Source organism: Rhipicephalus sanguineus, chromosome 2 (assembly GCF_013339695.2).
Source record: "Rhipicephalus sanguineus isolate Rsan-2018 chromosome 2, BIME_Rsan_1.4, whole genome shotgun sequence".
NCBI classification, from domain to species: domain Eukaryota; kingdom Metazoa; phylum Arthropoda; class Arachnida; order Ixodida; family Ixodidae; genus Rhipicephalus; species Rhipicephalus sanguineus.
In genome coordinates this window covers 235,407,082-235,423,000 of record NC_051177.1, presented here as the reverse complement: position 1 = coordinate 235,423,000, position 15,919 = coordinate 235,407,082, and the positions used below count along the sequence as shown (strand labels likewise).

The 15,919-nt window shown below is 48.7% G+C and overlaps 1 protein-coding gene across 2 annotated transcripts in view; it reads left to right on the top strand.

Annotated features, from left to right (window-relative positions):
• The window catches only part of LOC119382309 (low-density lipoprotein receptor-related protein 6), a 637,453-nt gene that overhangs the window by 124,512 nt on the left and 497,022 nt on the right, over positions 1-15,919 (top strand). For both annotated transcript variants that reach the window (XM_049412791.1, XM_049412792.1), the window contains exons 5-7: positions 5,918-6,068; positions 6,125-6,259; positions 12,049-12,445. In XM_049412791.1, the coding sequence (XP_049268748.1) occupies positions 5,918-6,068; positions 6,125-6,259; positions 12,049-12,445 (683 nt within the window). The remainder of the gene's footprint in view (positions 1-5,917; positions 6,069-6,124; positions 6,260-12,048; positions 12,446-15,919) is intronic.

The window sequence follows — 15,919 nt, the reverse complement described above, 5'->3', positions numbered from 1 at the left end:
CACGGAAAGTGATGATGATGATAACGAAGTGGTACTTCCGCTTTTGTAACTGATATTGTGGGCGCTACAACGTTACTATGAACCGTTGTGGTGTTTTTTTTTTATTTATTGCCTCAGTTCCGTGGGTTTAATGCTTCGTTTAAGAACAAACAATTCGAACAGTACAATGGGGCACGCGACGGCGGTGGCTTTTATTGCAGCCGTAATCTCCGTGGTAGCCGCACTGCTTGAACAGCAAGTAGCTGACATCTAAGATCACAGCCGCTTCATTGTTATAACAAAATTAGATATATTTTTACGAATGCTTTCGTGGTCAGTTTATCGTACTCAACGGTCTCACAGAATCGCGTGATTTTTTGCATACATGACGCACCGTTGTATAAGACGCACCAGCAAAAATATATAAAAAAAAAGATGTGTCTTATACACCAGAAAATACGGTATGTCCTCAATGGAAACTTATTTTGCATGAAAACTTGTAAAAATTGAGGCCTGAGAAAATAAATGTTTAACATTGAATTTATTATTTGGCTTTTCTTTTTTTTTATTCTATTTGGTATTCAATTTGAAAGCTACTAATAGGTATTTGCAAACTACAATAAAAAGGGGAATATAGGTAAGTTAAAAAAAAAAACGCCAAAGAAAGTCGACCGGTCATCGGCAGAAAAAATTCGGAAGTCTGGCCGCTGAAGTCAACCGCCTCGATCACAATCATCGGTGTTGCTTTGATTACTACCAGTGCCGTGCCGTGGGCGGCCTCATTTTGCGTTTTTGTTCTTGTCTTGTGAATCTATTTAGGCTCTGAGCTGCTTTTCTTCTGCTGTTCTCGACCAGTGTCCGACGACAGTTCACTGTAGCGGTCAAGAAAACAGCGATCGAATTCGCGAAGTCACGTAGAAATCTGGTAGCACACTGTGAGTCCGAAGGGTGTGAAAGATATGTCGGGATGCTAGCGCAGGCAAATGTGAGCAAGAATTGAGTCGCACACAATAACTGAAGTCTTATCATTGTGCAGACTGCGCCATCTCGCCGGATATTCTTTCTTTGTTGCTTCCCACGATGGTGGCAGCTCCGATTGCAGCAGCATGTATGGCTACAATCGGCTGGCAGATCGAGTGCACCACAAAAGCATTAGCTACTGGGAGGTGCTGAAGGATCGATCAGGAAAAAACTTTGTTTCGGTGCCAGACCGCTGCGTATCTAAAGCTGGAGACACAGGTTGCCGAGTTTATCCGGGAGCTACGCTCGCGTCATGACTTAGGTCATGACCAAATTAGAACTATCAAGATGGTTGCGACGTTTGATGAAGATAATGCTTGAGCCCATCTTTTGGCTCTCTGCCATGTGGAACTTGCATGTACACACACGTGTAAATAAATGGCATTTTCATTGTGCACCATTTAAAATTGCCTTTGTTTCATGGTAAAGGTGCCTTCTGATACTTTGGCCACTCCATGTACGTTATTTTTCTTCGATTTACTGTGGTCCGAAGTCGGGGGGGTTTGACTTTACGGTTTTTACGGAACTACAGTCGAACCCGACTATATCGAACCCGTTTACATCGAATTATCCTGTATATCGAACAACTTCTGAACACGGCATAGTTACAGTGAGAATATATAGCGAAAATTACGGTTACATCGAACAAGAATAGCAGTGACTCCCGATATATCGAACGTCAAGCGGGGCAAAAGTACTCTCAGAAGTTGGCTTTCTCTCGTAGCGGCGGGGAAAGTGGCGCTTTTTCCCACCGCCCACTCCAAAAGTGGTTTAACCCGGCGGCGCATGACCCGCTCTCCCTACTGTGACCGCACCGTGTCAGTCGAGCCGTCGTCACCCCCCTGCAAAAAACGATCCCGACCCGCCCGCAGAGCTTGCTTAGACAGCCAATCAGGGCCTCTTGCACTCTCGTCGTCTTCCTGCATCTTCCTGCATTTCTCGTTTGTTGTGCTTTGCACCGTGTGCCTGTGCCGTGATGGCTAGCGTGAAGCGGCAGAATTTGCCTTTCGCCGTGAAGCTCGAAATTATAGAGTCGAACGTGGTGAGAAGAACTCGGACATCGCGGCAGCGTACGAGATTCCGAGGAGCACTCTCGGCACGATCTTGAAGAATAAGGGGGAGATTAGGGATAAAGCGGACAACAGACCCGGTGCCCGTGGCGGCCGACGCATACGCATGGCCGTGTATGAAGACGTCGAGGCAGCCGTGTACAAGTGGTTCGTTGACGTTGGGTCGTGTGACGTCCCCGTGTCCGGCCCCATGGTCGAACAAAAAGCAAAGGACATGGCTTTTCTCCTTGGCAGGGAGGATTTGCAAGGTGGCTTTGGTTGGCTACAGCGGTTCAAAGAAAGGCACGAGATTGTTGGCAAAGCGGTTACTGGTGAAAGCTGAGCTGTGGACTTCGACAGTGTGAACACATGGATGCAAGAAAATTGGCCCGACATTACAGCAAGATATGAACCCCAGGATATCTTCAACGCCGATGAAACCGCTCTGTTTTGGCAAATGCTTCCAAATAGGACACTTGTGTGTCGGTGTGGCAAATCTCACGGCAGCAAAGTGAACACGGCCCGTGTATCTGTGCTGTTAGCAACCAATTTGGACGGATCAAAAAAGCTTCGGCCCCTAGTTGTAGGAAAAAGCAAGTCGCCGTGGTGCCTTCGGAATGCCCTGTAACTTCCAGTGATGTACCGGTCAAACACAAAGGCGTGGATTACTGGGGAGCTTTTCAGCAAGTGGCTGTCATTGTGGAACGATGATTTGATAAGTGAAGGTCGCAAAGTGTGCTTGCTTGTGGACCGGTGCAGTGCGAGTTTCAGTGCGAGTTCGTCGCACCGCTGCAGTGCGAGTTTCAGCAACATTGAGGTGCGCTTTTTGCCTCCAAATACCACGTCAGTTCTACAACCCCTAGATCAAGGCGTAATACGCTCGCTGAAAGCCGGCTCTCGGAAGCGCCTGGTAGAGAGACTGCTGCTAAACCTTCGTTTCGGCAGGGAGCTCAAGATTGACTTGCTCGTTGCCCTTTTTATGCTGAGTGAATCCTGGGCAGACGTTACAAACGAAACCATCCGAAAGTGCTTCAGACATGCCGGCTTCCATGTGCCCGGTGATGACTCTGAAAATTCTGATGAGTGCAACGAAGCCATTGCCGGTGTTGCTGAAGTTTGGTGCGAGCTGTCGAAATTTCTGGAAGCTGTTGACGGATCAACGGTCGACGAGTTTGGGAGTGCAAATGATGTCGCAACCACGGGTGAGCTCGAAAACGAAGTCTACATTGCCGACATCGTACCGAGCACAAGTGAAAGCAGGCACAATGACCAAAGCAACGACGATCCTTTGCCCACATCCTCAGAGGTGATTGGTGCTCTCGCACTAGTCTGGCGCTTCTGCGCGAATTTGGAAGGTTGCGGCCTCGCCTGCTCCGACTGTTTAGACAGTGTTGAGAAATGCGTGCTGTCGCAGGCAGCGAAGTTGCTCAAACAGAAAGAAATGGAAGACTATTTCAAGCGCAACTAAGCTAGCTTCGTCAATAAAGCGCTTTTATGAATGGTGTGTGAATTTATGACGTCCAATTCTTTAGCAGGCTTATATCGAATTATGCCCTTTATCGAACTGACGGGCGTTTTTTTTGCGAGTTCGATATATCCGGGTTTGACTGTACTTTTTATACAAAACCGCTACAGTAAAAGCTCGTTAATTCGAATTCCACGGGAACGCTGAGCAATTTCGAATTAAACAAAATTCGAAATAATGAAAGTGAGCAAAAATGGGTGGATTTTGGGGGTGGGGCCACGAAAAATATTTATTGGCCAAAAAAGTCGGTGATGACCATCTGCTTCTTTTCTCTGAATGCCACAGCTGCGGCTCTCTGTTCCAGCGCGCGGACGCGGCGCAGGGAATCCTCTTCACCCTCTTCAAAGCTGAAGAAGAGACGCGCCACATTAAGTGCCTCCATCACCGCAGAAGCTGACGGGCGCACAGGCGCTTCGTCATCTTCGTCTTCCTCACCTTCTGGCTCTTCAGCAACAGGCTGCGCACCGGCTACTTGAGCGATAATGTCCTCATCAGTCAGGGCACCACACACCGATGCACCGGTGTCAACTTCAACATAATCGGCAAAACGTACGCCCCGAAGAGTGTCGCGCAGTGCCACTGGCATGAGCTCCTCAGCCCCGTCCACGTCGACGTCACAACTATCCTGCGCACTTCCAGCTGCAAATCCACTGTGGCGGAAACAGTTTGCGATTGTGGTCGCGGTCACCTGTTCCCATGCGCGCACCAACATGTGCATGGCAGTGAGCAGCGTAATGCCGAAGTCCTTCCTGTCGCCCGCACACAAAATCATTCTCTCCAGCATGTGACGCCTATAAAAGCACTTGATGTTCCTTATCACACCCTGGTCCATTGGCTGTAGGGCCGCAGTCGTATTTGCTGGAAGGAACACTAACTTTGTTGCTCTCAGCTCAACGTCGGCTTTGTGCGCCGAACAGTTGTCGACGACAAGAAGAACGCGTCTGCCGCCCAGTTCCATTCGCCTGTCGAATTTCAGTAGCCACTTCCTGAATAGGTCACCTGTCATCCAGGCTTTCTTGTTTGCGGCGTACTCCGTCGGCAGTGACCGAATGTTTTTGAAGCACCGTGGCTTGAGTGCTTTGCCAATCACAAAAAGGGGGACCTTTTCCGTACCGGTCATATTTGCGGCGACCAGAACAGTGACACGCTCTTTGCTGCGCTTGCCGCCGGCACAGCTGTCTTCCTTGTAGGTGATCGTCTTGTCTGGCTGCAACTTGAAAAATAACGCTGTCTTGTCAGCGTTAAACACATCCTGTGGTGAGTAGCTCTCCAAGTACTGCTGCAGGGTGTCGCTTCTCCAAGTAGCGCATGTTTCGGCGTCCACTTCCTTTGCCTCGCCGGATAACGTGCGGAATATGAGATTGTGCCGCTCCCTGAAACGATGAAACCATCCCTCGGAGGCGACAAAGTCTTCAATGTCCAAGCGCAGGGCGAAATCTGCTGCCTTGGCCATGATGATAGGGTCGCTCAGTGCGATACTCTGGGCTCTCATTTCTTTAACCCAGATAATCAAAGCGGACTCCAGTTCCGGGAACTTCGCTGTCCTTAGCCTTTTTCGACTGGCGCCAAAATCCTCGGCTTCATAGGCGTTTTCAATGGCCGTCCTGTTGCGTATGTAGGTTGACAACGTGCTCGGAGGTATGCCGTGCTTCCTCGCAATTTCGTATTTGCTCGAGTTCCCTTGGTCAACCTCTCGCAAAATCTCCACCTTCTCCTTGACAGTCTTCGCGCAGTAGTTTCCCCGCGGCATCTTGCAACTTCGATGCGGAATAAGACGGCTTGACGGCGTGAACGAACAACGTGCTCGAGGAACAAAGTGACGCTGCCGGGTGCGGCCTAGGACTGCTAGGACTACTCCGCCGACTCCTCAGCGTCCCGCGGGTCCCGCGTATACAAGTGGCGCCAGGCGCTGAGATAGCGGGAGGGCTACGGAAAAAAAAAAAATTGCTCCCTGGATTTCGGAGGCCATACTTTGCTCGCCCTTTGCTCGGAGGCCACTTGAAGCTCGAAAAAACCGGTCGTGCCACCTATCGGTCGGCCGTAAAAGCTTCCACTAGTGTTTGACGATGATGACGCTCGGCGGCGTGCGCTTCGAATTATCCGTAGAGGCGGCAATTTCTGTTCGAATTAACGAACCGTTTTACACATGGTCTCCTATGCACTGCGGACCGGACTGCAGCGACCATTTCGAATTATCCAAAATTTCGAATTATTGAGGTGTGAATTAACGAGCTTTCACTGTATTTAAGTAGTACTTGGAATACTGCAGTGTTTGCTAGTGAAATCCTGTGACTGGTGCAGCATAGCTTTGTGTGCCACTGAAGCTCCTTGATATTGGCTGCAGGTTTTGGGGGACACGCTGTACTGGACGGACTGGCAGCTGCGGGCAGTGCTGTCATGCTCCAAGCAGACTGGGGGCCACAAGCGCACAGTGCTGGTGGGAGAGCTGGACCCCATGGACATCCAGGCGTACAGTCCTCTGCGACAACCCAAGGGTCGGTACCAGAGGCTCTCTCTGCTTGCCACTTGTGCTCACACCAACAGTGTGCAGGTGAGGGCTCCCAGTGCAGCTACAACAATGGCGGCTGCTCTCACCTGTGCCTGGTGTCATCCGAGGCACCCTTCTACAGCTGTGCCTGTCCAACTGGTGTACGGCTCCTCAACGACTCGCGCACCTGCGCTAAAGGTTTGCATCTCTTGTTTCGTGAGGTCAGTGGGCAAATGTGGGACACGGGTCGGCCAGGTATGTGGAGGAAGCACCCAGAGACCTTTATGTACGGGTCGGCAGGCATAGGCCTATACACGGAGGCAGCAAGTAAGTCCTATCGCGAATAGCCGTTGAGAGTTGCACAACTCAATTTCGCTGCCTCAGCTGGGGCCACTCGTGGCCGGATTAGAAGCACAACGCCATTTCAGTCATTTCACAGACATTTCACAAACTGTTGTGAAATTCTAGAACACGTCATCGCTTCACATATTTACAGACATCTGGAATACAGTAATTTCTTTTTCAAAAATCAACATGGTTTCCAAAAGGGCTTTTGGTGTGAAACTCAGTTGTTTGAATTTACCACAGAGCTTCGTGCAAGTATGGACAATAATTATCAAACTGATTGCGTGTTCCTTGCGTATTCGAAGGCGTTTGACCCGGGTTGCACATTGTCGCTTGACATCGAAACTTTCTGCCCTGAAATGAGACTCCCTTACTCTATTGTGGCTTCGCAATTTCCTGTCTAATCGTCAGCAGTGCACAACAGTTTTTCTTCCCTATCTGACGTTTCTTCAGGTTGCTTTTCCTCATGTTCACCTTCCGCAGCATGTCTCTTCTTGCATCAGTGTATTTGCGGACGACTGCATTATTTACCGTCCAATTAAGAACAGTGAAGATCACCTCTCACTCCAAAACAACCTCGACGTAATTAATGGTAGGTGTAGTGCATGGCCCGTGACACTAAATGTCTCAAAATGCAAAGTAATGTCGTTCACACATAAACCCAGCATATCCGAATTTTCCTACAGCATTAATCATTCCATTCTCTAAACTGCAACACAATATCGGTACTTGAGTGTAATACTGGCACCTAATCTATCCTGGTCCGACCACATTGGGGCAACCTCTGCCAACTAGGCTTGTGCGAATAGTAAATTTTACGTTGGAAGCGAATTTGAAGTGAATAGTGATTTTGTCGAATAATTCCAAATCGAATTCGAATGGTATAGTCGAGCCCGACTATATCGAACCTGTTTATATCAAATTATCCCGTATATCGAACAATTTCTAAACACGGTAGATTTACATTGAGAATATATAGCAAAAGTTACTGTTACATCGAACGAAAATAGCAACGACAACCGATATATCAAAGCTCCATGTGCCTCAAAAGTGCCCCAGCAAGTTGGCTTTCCCTCGCGGTGGCGGGGAAAACTGCCAGCGCCACCCTAGAAAAAGTGGTTTAGACCCAGTTGTGCACGGGCGAACACCCCCCTGCAACAAATGATCCTGGCCCGCTCGCAGCGCTTACAGCCAATCAGAGGCCGTCGTGCTTTCTCCGAGGCGCGGAGGCAGTAGAAGTGAGCGCCATTTTTTCTTTCTTTATGCTTGTGTGCCTGCTGCTGCCTGTTTTCCTCGAGTCCTCATTCAGCGTGGTCCGTGCTGGTGGTGTTGCCTGTTGGTGCTCTGTGAACTTTATTGGCGCGCTGTCGTCATGGCTTGTGCAAAGAGGCAGAATTTGCCGTTAGCCGCGAAAACTCGAAATCATAAATCGGGTCGAGCGCGGTGAAAAGAAGTCCGACGTCGCCACCGCGTACAAAATTCCAAGGAGCACCTTGAGTACTATCCTGAAGAACAAGGCAGACATCAGGGCCATGTCGGACAAAAGGCCAGGTGCCCGTGGCGCCCGACGTGTGCGCACTGCTGTGTACGAAGATGTTGAAGCGGCCGTTTACAAATGGTTTGTGGACGTTCGGTCGCGAAACATCCCGGTGTCCGGCCCTATGATCGAGCAGAAAGCCAAGGACCTTGCTTTCCTGCTTGGCAGGAATGATTTCCGAGGCGGTTCAGGCTGACTCCAACGGTTCAAAGAATGGCACGACATCGTTGGCAAAGCTGTTACAGGTGAAAACAGAGCGGCGGACCTGGACAGCGTAGACAAATGCTTGAGGAAAACTGGCGAGATATCGCAGCAAGATATCAAGCCCAAGATATCTTCAATGCGGATGAAACTGCTCTATTTTGGCAAATGTTGCCAAACAAGACACTTGCGTGTCGTGGCGACAAGACTTGCGGCGGCAGGGCAAACAAAGCTCGTGTGTCCGTGCTGTTGGCAGCTAATTTAGACGGATTGAAAAAGCTTCGACCTCTGGTTATCGGGAAAAGCACGGCACCGCGGTGTTTTTGAAATGCGCTGTCGCTTCCAGTTACCTACCGAGCAAACTCAAAAGCGTGGATGACCGGGGAGCTTTTCGGCAGGTGGCTATCGTCGTGGAATGATGATTTGGTAGGCGAAAATCGCAAGGTGTGCCTGCTCGTGGACAATTGTTCATCGCACCACTGCAGTACGACCTTCAGCAACATCGAGCTTCGGTTTTTGCCCCCAAACACTACGTCTGTACTGCAACCACTGGCGTTATACGCGCACTGAAAGCCGGCTATCGGAAGTGCCTGGTGGAGAGGCTGCTGCAGAACCTTCGTGTCGGCAGGGAGCTTAAGATCGACTTGCTCGGAGCTCTTTCTATGTTGAGTAGATCGTGGGCAGATGTCACGAAGGAGACGATCCAGAACTGCTTTAGGCATGCCGGCTTCTGCATGCCTGGTGATGACACCCCAAATTCCGATGACAGCACTGAAGACACCGCAGGTGTTTCCGCCGAAGTTTGGAGCGAGCTGGCAGAGTTCCCGGGAGCTATCGACGGATCGACATTCGACGAGTCCGTCAGTGCGGACGATGATGTCGCCATCGTGGGTGAGCTACAAGATGAGGACTACGTTGCAGACGTCGTGCCGACTACGAGCCAAAGCGACAGCAATAAGGAAATTGACGATGGCCCATTGCCTACATCATCATCATCATCAGCCTGTCTAAGCCCACTGCAGGGCAAAGGCCTCTCCTATGTTCCGCCAACCAACCCGGTCCTGTGCTTTCTGCTGCCACGTTATACCTGCAAACTTCTTAATCTCATCTACCCACCTAATTTTCTGTCTCCCCCTCACGCGTTTGCCATCTCTTGGAATCCAGTCAGTTACCCTTAATGACCACCGGTTATCCTGCCGACGTGCTACGTGACCGGCCCATATCCATTTCTTCTTCCTGATTTCAACTATGATGTCCTTAACCCCCGTTTGTTCCCTGACCCACTCTGCTCTCTTCCTGTCTCTTAAGGTTACACCTATCATTTTCCTTTCCATCGCTCGCTGCGTCGTCCTCCATTTAAGTTGAACCCTCTTTGTAAGTCTCCAGGTTTCTGCTCCGTAGGTAAGTACCGGTAAGATGCAGCTGTTATATACCTTCCTCTTGAGGGATAGTGGTAGATTACCATTCATGATTTGATAATGCTTGCCGAATGAGCCCCAACCCATCCTTATTCTTCTAGTTATTTCACTCTCATGGTTCGGCTCCGCGGTTACTACCTGTCCTAAGTAGACGTACTCCTTTACAACTTCCAGCGTCTCGCCACCTATCGCGAAGCGCTGTTCCCTGCCAAGATTGTTCCACATTACTTTAGTTTTATGCATATTAATTTTCAGACCTATTCTTCTACTTTCCGTATCCAGTTCAGTAATCATGAGCTGTAATTCGTCTCCCGCGTTACTCATCAATGCAATGTCATCAGCGAATCGCAGGTTACTGAGATACTCTCCATTAACTCTTATCCCTAATTCTTCCCAATCTAGGGCCCTGAAAACCTCCTGTAAACACGCGGTGAATAGCATTGGAGAGATCGTGTCTCCCTGTCGTACGCCCTTCTTTATTGGGATTCTGTCGCTTTCTTTATGAAGGACTATAGTGGCTGTGGATGCGCTGTAGATTTCTTCCATTATGTTTATATAAGCTTCGTCGATGCCCTGATTCCGCAGTGCTTGCATGACTGCTGTGGTCGCGCAGCGCAGCGAGAATCGTTTCGAATGACGTATCCTTTAAGTGACTCGGCGCCACTAGCGCCTTGGCCAGCTGAAAGGTGGCGGGACCGCATCGGCTGAGAAATGTCGCCCTTTTCTTGGCAGCGTCCGTGATGCTCTGTGCCTCCAAGAAGAATTCGAAGCATTGCGCGTAGTCTTCCCATTCTTCTGGGTGGTTTATATCGAAAGCCTCGATCCCGTCTGCAGTGGCGGCCGTCATCGTGACAAGTACGCACTGGAGCTGCTGGGGCTAGTTTTCCTTTGCGGTTGTGTCCATCGACTCTCCGTCGCCAGTGTTATATAACGTGGGTCGTACGACGCGGCAACGTGGGCACAGAGCGGTATCGGCAACGCTTCTTTATAGCCATCACTGAACCAAACGAGACTGAGAACAACTGGAAACACATTGGTATATATATACATCTGCTTCCGGGAGATGGCGCTCTTCGATACAGGGTTGCTTGAACAGGGTTGCTTCAATACAGGGTTGCTTCAATACACAACAACATCGCTACATCTGCCCCCGGCAGATGACGCTCTTCAATGCAGGGTTACTTGATCAGGCTACGCAATATGCTGACTACAGCGGCTAGTGTCAGTACACAGCAGTATTGGTATTGTGTAAGGTTACTTAGCGTGTTACTAGTTGTGTATTAGATTTGGCAGGCAAGCTTGTCCTATATAAAAGTGTTTAATAAATCTACACGTGTTGTTGCACAACCATTTGAACCATCTCCGTGTGTTCCGACAGTGGCGATATCTTCAGACCCCACAGGAGTCGCTCCTCTTTCTGTTTATTTCTGCAGTGCACTTTCATTGCACATTCTGCAGTGGATGTTGAACCAACCATGCGCCATGGTCATGACATTGCAAGCAGCAGTCATGGTTCCTGGGAATGTGGTCAAAGTATGCCTCGACGAGGAAGCGCAATCTTCTGTTTTCATGCAGGTTTACAGACACGAGCACCGCTGCATGGTCTTCAAGCTGCACTTTTGCATTGAAAGCTGTTACAAAATCACAACAACAGACGTTTTTGGTGCTGTAGTTGTCCGCCGCCGCTGGTGTCTGTAACCGCTATTGTGTGAAATGAGAAAAAAAGACATCCAGGATGGAACGGGATTCGAACCTGGGCCTTCTGCGTGGCAGCTGAATATTCAGAGCCACGCCGGTGCTTGAAAATCCTTTGCAAAAAGACCCTATCAGGCTTCATGTCGGGAAGGAACCACGTTAACATGTGTAGTATAGCGTGGTAGAAGAGTACAATAACAAGCAGGCATCCCACAATGCGAATTGTATATCCAGGCGTCACACACAATGCGAATTGCGTAACATGTGGGTCATTGAATGCTTCCAACCCATTACAAAAGGCTCGGGCATAATACTTTGTCATCGGCCACAGCGTCACCGAAAAGCCACATAATGTGTTACAGGTGTGTCGCAGCTACCACGCTTCTCTGCAGAATGACGAGTTATGGCATATTGGATGCTTCCCTATTTCACAAAAGTTATGATAATTTATAACGCAGTGGGTGCCTTGCAAGTGTACCTCTATAAGTAGCCCCAAGAGAGTTTACAATGGGCTCTAGAAAAGCTGCTCTTCCAGCTTTTGCTGGGACTGTACTGCATATTTGGGCAGGCCTGTTTTTTTTTTTCATTTTAGGAGTCCAAAATTTTGAGTGGCTCCTTCAGGAAACTATGGCCACGAAGTCAAACTGCAAGTCATTACTGGTTTAGCTTACTAAACAGTTCTTACAGTATTGCAGTGCTTTGGCAAGTGTACGCCACTGCCCTGGTTAACCTCTATGCCTTTGGTTTTACCTTTTTCTGCATAACTGGTAACTGCAATCATTTTCACTTAGGTGCGGAGCAGATCCTACTGCTGGCACGCCGCAAGGATTTGCGGCGTATCTCACTGGACACGCCGGATTACACCGATGTGGTTTTGCCCCTGCGAGGTCTCAAGCATGCCATAGCGCTGGACTATGACCCTGTCGAGGGCCGTGTTTACTGGACAGATGATGAGCTTTGTCTGATCCAACGGGCATTCCTCAACGGTACGGGCCAGGAGGCTGTGGTGACACTTGAAGTGCAGCACCCCGATGGCCTAGCTGTAGATGTGGTGGCGCGCAACCTCTACTGGACAGACACGGGCACGGACCGCATTGAGGTGGCCCGACTCAATGGCACTGCACGCAAGGTCCTCATTGCCGAGGGCCTCGCCGAGCCTCGAGCCATTGTGCTTGATCCACCACAGGGGTGAGTAACTGCAGAGCTGTAAAGACTCATTCACACCCACGACCAGCACCGGTCGCGTGACCAAGTTGGTCGCAAAGCGACTACTTTGGCTCACTCGCTCGCTCCTCAATTTTTAAGTCGCATGACTGCAGTCGCAAACCTCTGAACCCATCAGATGTGCAGAAACAGGATGTCAGCTTATTTTACGGGACAATAGCAGTGCAAGCAGACGTGAATTCTGTCTGACAATGGGTCGCACGTAGGCATAGGTCGGCAAATAAATTGGAGCTCACTCAGACTCACTCACGAAATATATTTTGCTCTGATGGCTCACTCGGACTAGCACTCACCGAAATTCTCTGCAGCAGGACTCACTCGGACTCAGACTCATTAAACTTTTTTTCATCGGGACTTGCTCGGACTCAATCACCAACGTATTACCCAGCCGGACTCACTCAGACTCCCGGCTTGGCCCGAGTCTGAGTGAGCCGACTTGCGAGTCCGTTAGCGTAAAATGAACTTTTACGATCATGGTGACACTGCTCATTAACACCAATATCTCACATAATCGGTGCTCTACGATAGGCCTTTCGATCTTGTATCTTTTCAAATACGAAGTATCAGTTGTTTCAAATCAGTAAGGGCATTTTTATGAAATACGTGACTCGCATCAGATATTTTGATTGGGAAATTCCCGTAGAAGTGTTTGCTGGGGTAGGTCATGGCCTCCTCCCCCCCTAACTCACGCCTCTGATCAATAAATATTGATGTGGCACATGAACATAAGTTCGTTGAGATATGTGTGAATAGACTTGAGTATAAACGTAAGCCGATGTAAGGCTGATAGTAATGCTCAAGATGAGTAGATAGGACTATAGGTCGGCAATGAAAGTTGGAGCTCGCTCAGACTCGCTCATGAAATAAATTTTTCGGTTAGGGCTCACTCAGACTCCGACTCACCAATATTTTCCTCAATTGGACTCACTCGGACTCAGACTCACTAAAATTTTCCACAACCGGACTCCCTCCAACTCAAACTCATCAAAATATTACTCACCCAGACTAACTGAGACTCACGGCCCAATCTGAGCCTGAGTGAGCCGACTCATGAGTGAGTTTGCCGACCTATGCACGTAGGTGTGACAATCAGTCGCTTTGAGTTGCTTCTTGGTCTACAGCTGCAAATGGTTGCGCGACCAGTGCTAGTCGCACGTGCGAATGAGCCTTAACAAATGTCTGGGTTTGTGCAAGTGTATAGACAAGAGCATGCTTTTTACTACGGACTACTGCAGTTGAACAGACGACGTGCCGAACAGCCTTGATGCTGCTTAGACAATTTGAGAATCTGCACACTGTGATCATAATGTGTGCAACAAATATGGTCTTCAACATTGAATAGTTTTATTTTTACTAATATTTATTTATTTATTACATACCTGCATCGGCAGTGGGCATTACAGCAGGGGGGTTAGAGTACAAATTATGTACAAATTGATCACACACACAAAGCGCGTTAATAGACATCATTGTCCAATATTTTTACAATGTCAGGCGATAGAGCATTCCATTCCCTTATGGTTCGTGCAAAAAAAGAATACCTGAAAACGTCACCTCTGAAACGATACTCGCGGACTTTCAGTGCATGGTCGCGTCTCAACGACACATACCGTATTTATTCGAATATAGGTCGACCTTTTTTTCCCAAAAATGTTGCCCATAATCAGCTATCGACCTATATTCGTGACCAAAGAATCTCGACCTATATTCGCGATCAAAGCGACCAAAAGCACCGCACCTATGGCGTTCAACTGCCGCGCCTGCTGTTCTTCAAGCAGTTCCTGCTACATACGCACATTATATACCATAAAATCTGGTATAAAAACCGTACCCGTTCGCCTTTTCCGACTAAGTAACTAAGAAAAAAAAGTTATTTGTGCAATAGCTGCACACCGCCTTTTCAAAGCCCCCGCGAAATGCAGCCGCTCCGCCATGTTTGCGCTGGAACCCGTGATTTCCCTAGGTAGGCCGTGAAGTCCCTAGCCCCCTAGCTGTGCTGCCTGCCGACGCGCAGCCGCACTGGCACTGGCCTAAGGCCTCACTCTTTGTTGTTTGATCTGACGTGACGGTTCGCATTTGCAAATGCGCGGTTGCGACGGTGTCACGTCGGTAGAGCTACACAGCTGACTTCAAGCGTCAAGTGATACTTTTTGCCGAGAATTCCAGCAATTGTGCAGCTCAGCGTGAGTTCGACGTAAAAGTTGATTAGGGGTTGGCGGAAGCAGCGGGACCGACTGTTCGCGTGCAATGGATAGCGTCGTGCTTTTCGCGGCCCAGCAACTGGCAGGCATGGCGCTCTTGAAAAAGAACTGAGGCTCCGGGCGTCAAGGAGGCCCTGCAGAAGGCCAACAGACCTGGTCGTCATACCGCTAGGTATGACGTCCCGGCTACATTAAGGACCGGGTGGCGAAGAGTTACAAAGAGTGGCTTGAAGGAGGATGCTGCAATGACACCGACGGGACGCCGCGAGAAGGGCTTCCCTCAATGAAGTTGCGACGTGGGTGAAGGACGCGCGGAAAGACTTGCCAGCGCAAATTATCGTGACTGGCTTTAAAAAGTGCTGCATTTCCAACGCAATCGATGGCAGCGAAGTCGACGTCATTTGGGATGCCGAGGATGCCTGCGAAGAATCCGACAACCTTCCTTGCACATCTGACGAACATGACACTCCCGGCAGCGACTAGGGCGCTAAGTTAATTGTAAATAAAGGTGTGCTATGTTTCAATTTTCCTGTTTCCAAAAAAAAAAAAACATGGGTCGACCTATTTGCGAATATTTTTTTTTATTTCTCGTAGAGTGCTATAAGTAGGGGTCGACCTATATTCGTGCCCGACCTATTTTCGAATAAATACGGTAGGTAGGCAACTTGATATATCTTTCTCGATCAATGCCGGTTTTAGAATGGTATACAGAGTGAAAAAATTTGAGTCTTAGGTTTTTCCGACGGTCTTGTAGTGGCTGCCACGATAATTTATGTTTATTGTCTGTCATGCTTAAAGTTCTACTATAATTGCCCAGTACAAACCTTGCCGCCTTGTTTTGTACCTCTTCAAGCTGGTCAGTCAGAACAACTGTGTGCGGATCCCAACAAATACAACCGTAATCAAGTATACTGCGGACATAAGTAAAATACAGCTGCTCCTTTAATTTGCCCGGCAACTGACTGAAATTATGGCGGAGAAAACTCGGCGAACTTATTGCCTTATTCTTAATGTAAGAAATGTGCTTATTCCATCGTAAATCAGACGTTATATATATATTAGAGCTGTGCGAATAGCAAAATTTTGGGTGCGAAGCGCATTCGAATATTGAAGTGTCAGTGCGAATCGAATCGAATATTTTTTGAATACAGTAAAAGATCGTTAATTCGGATTTCTAGGGACCGGAAAAAATGTCCGAATTAATCGAATTATCGAATGGTCGAAATAAACGCAATAA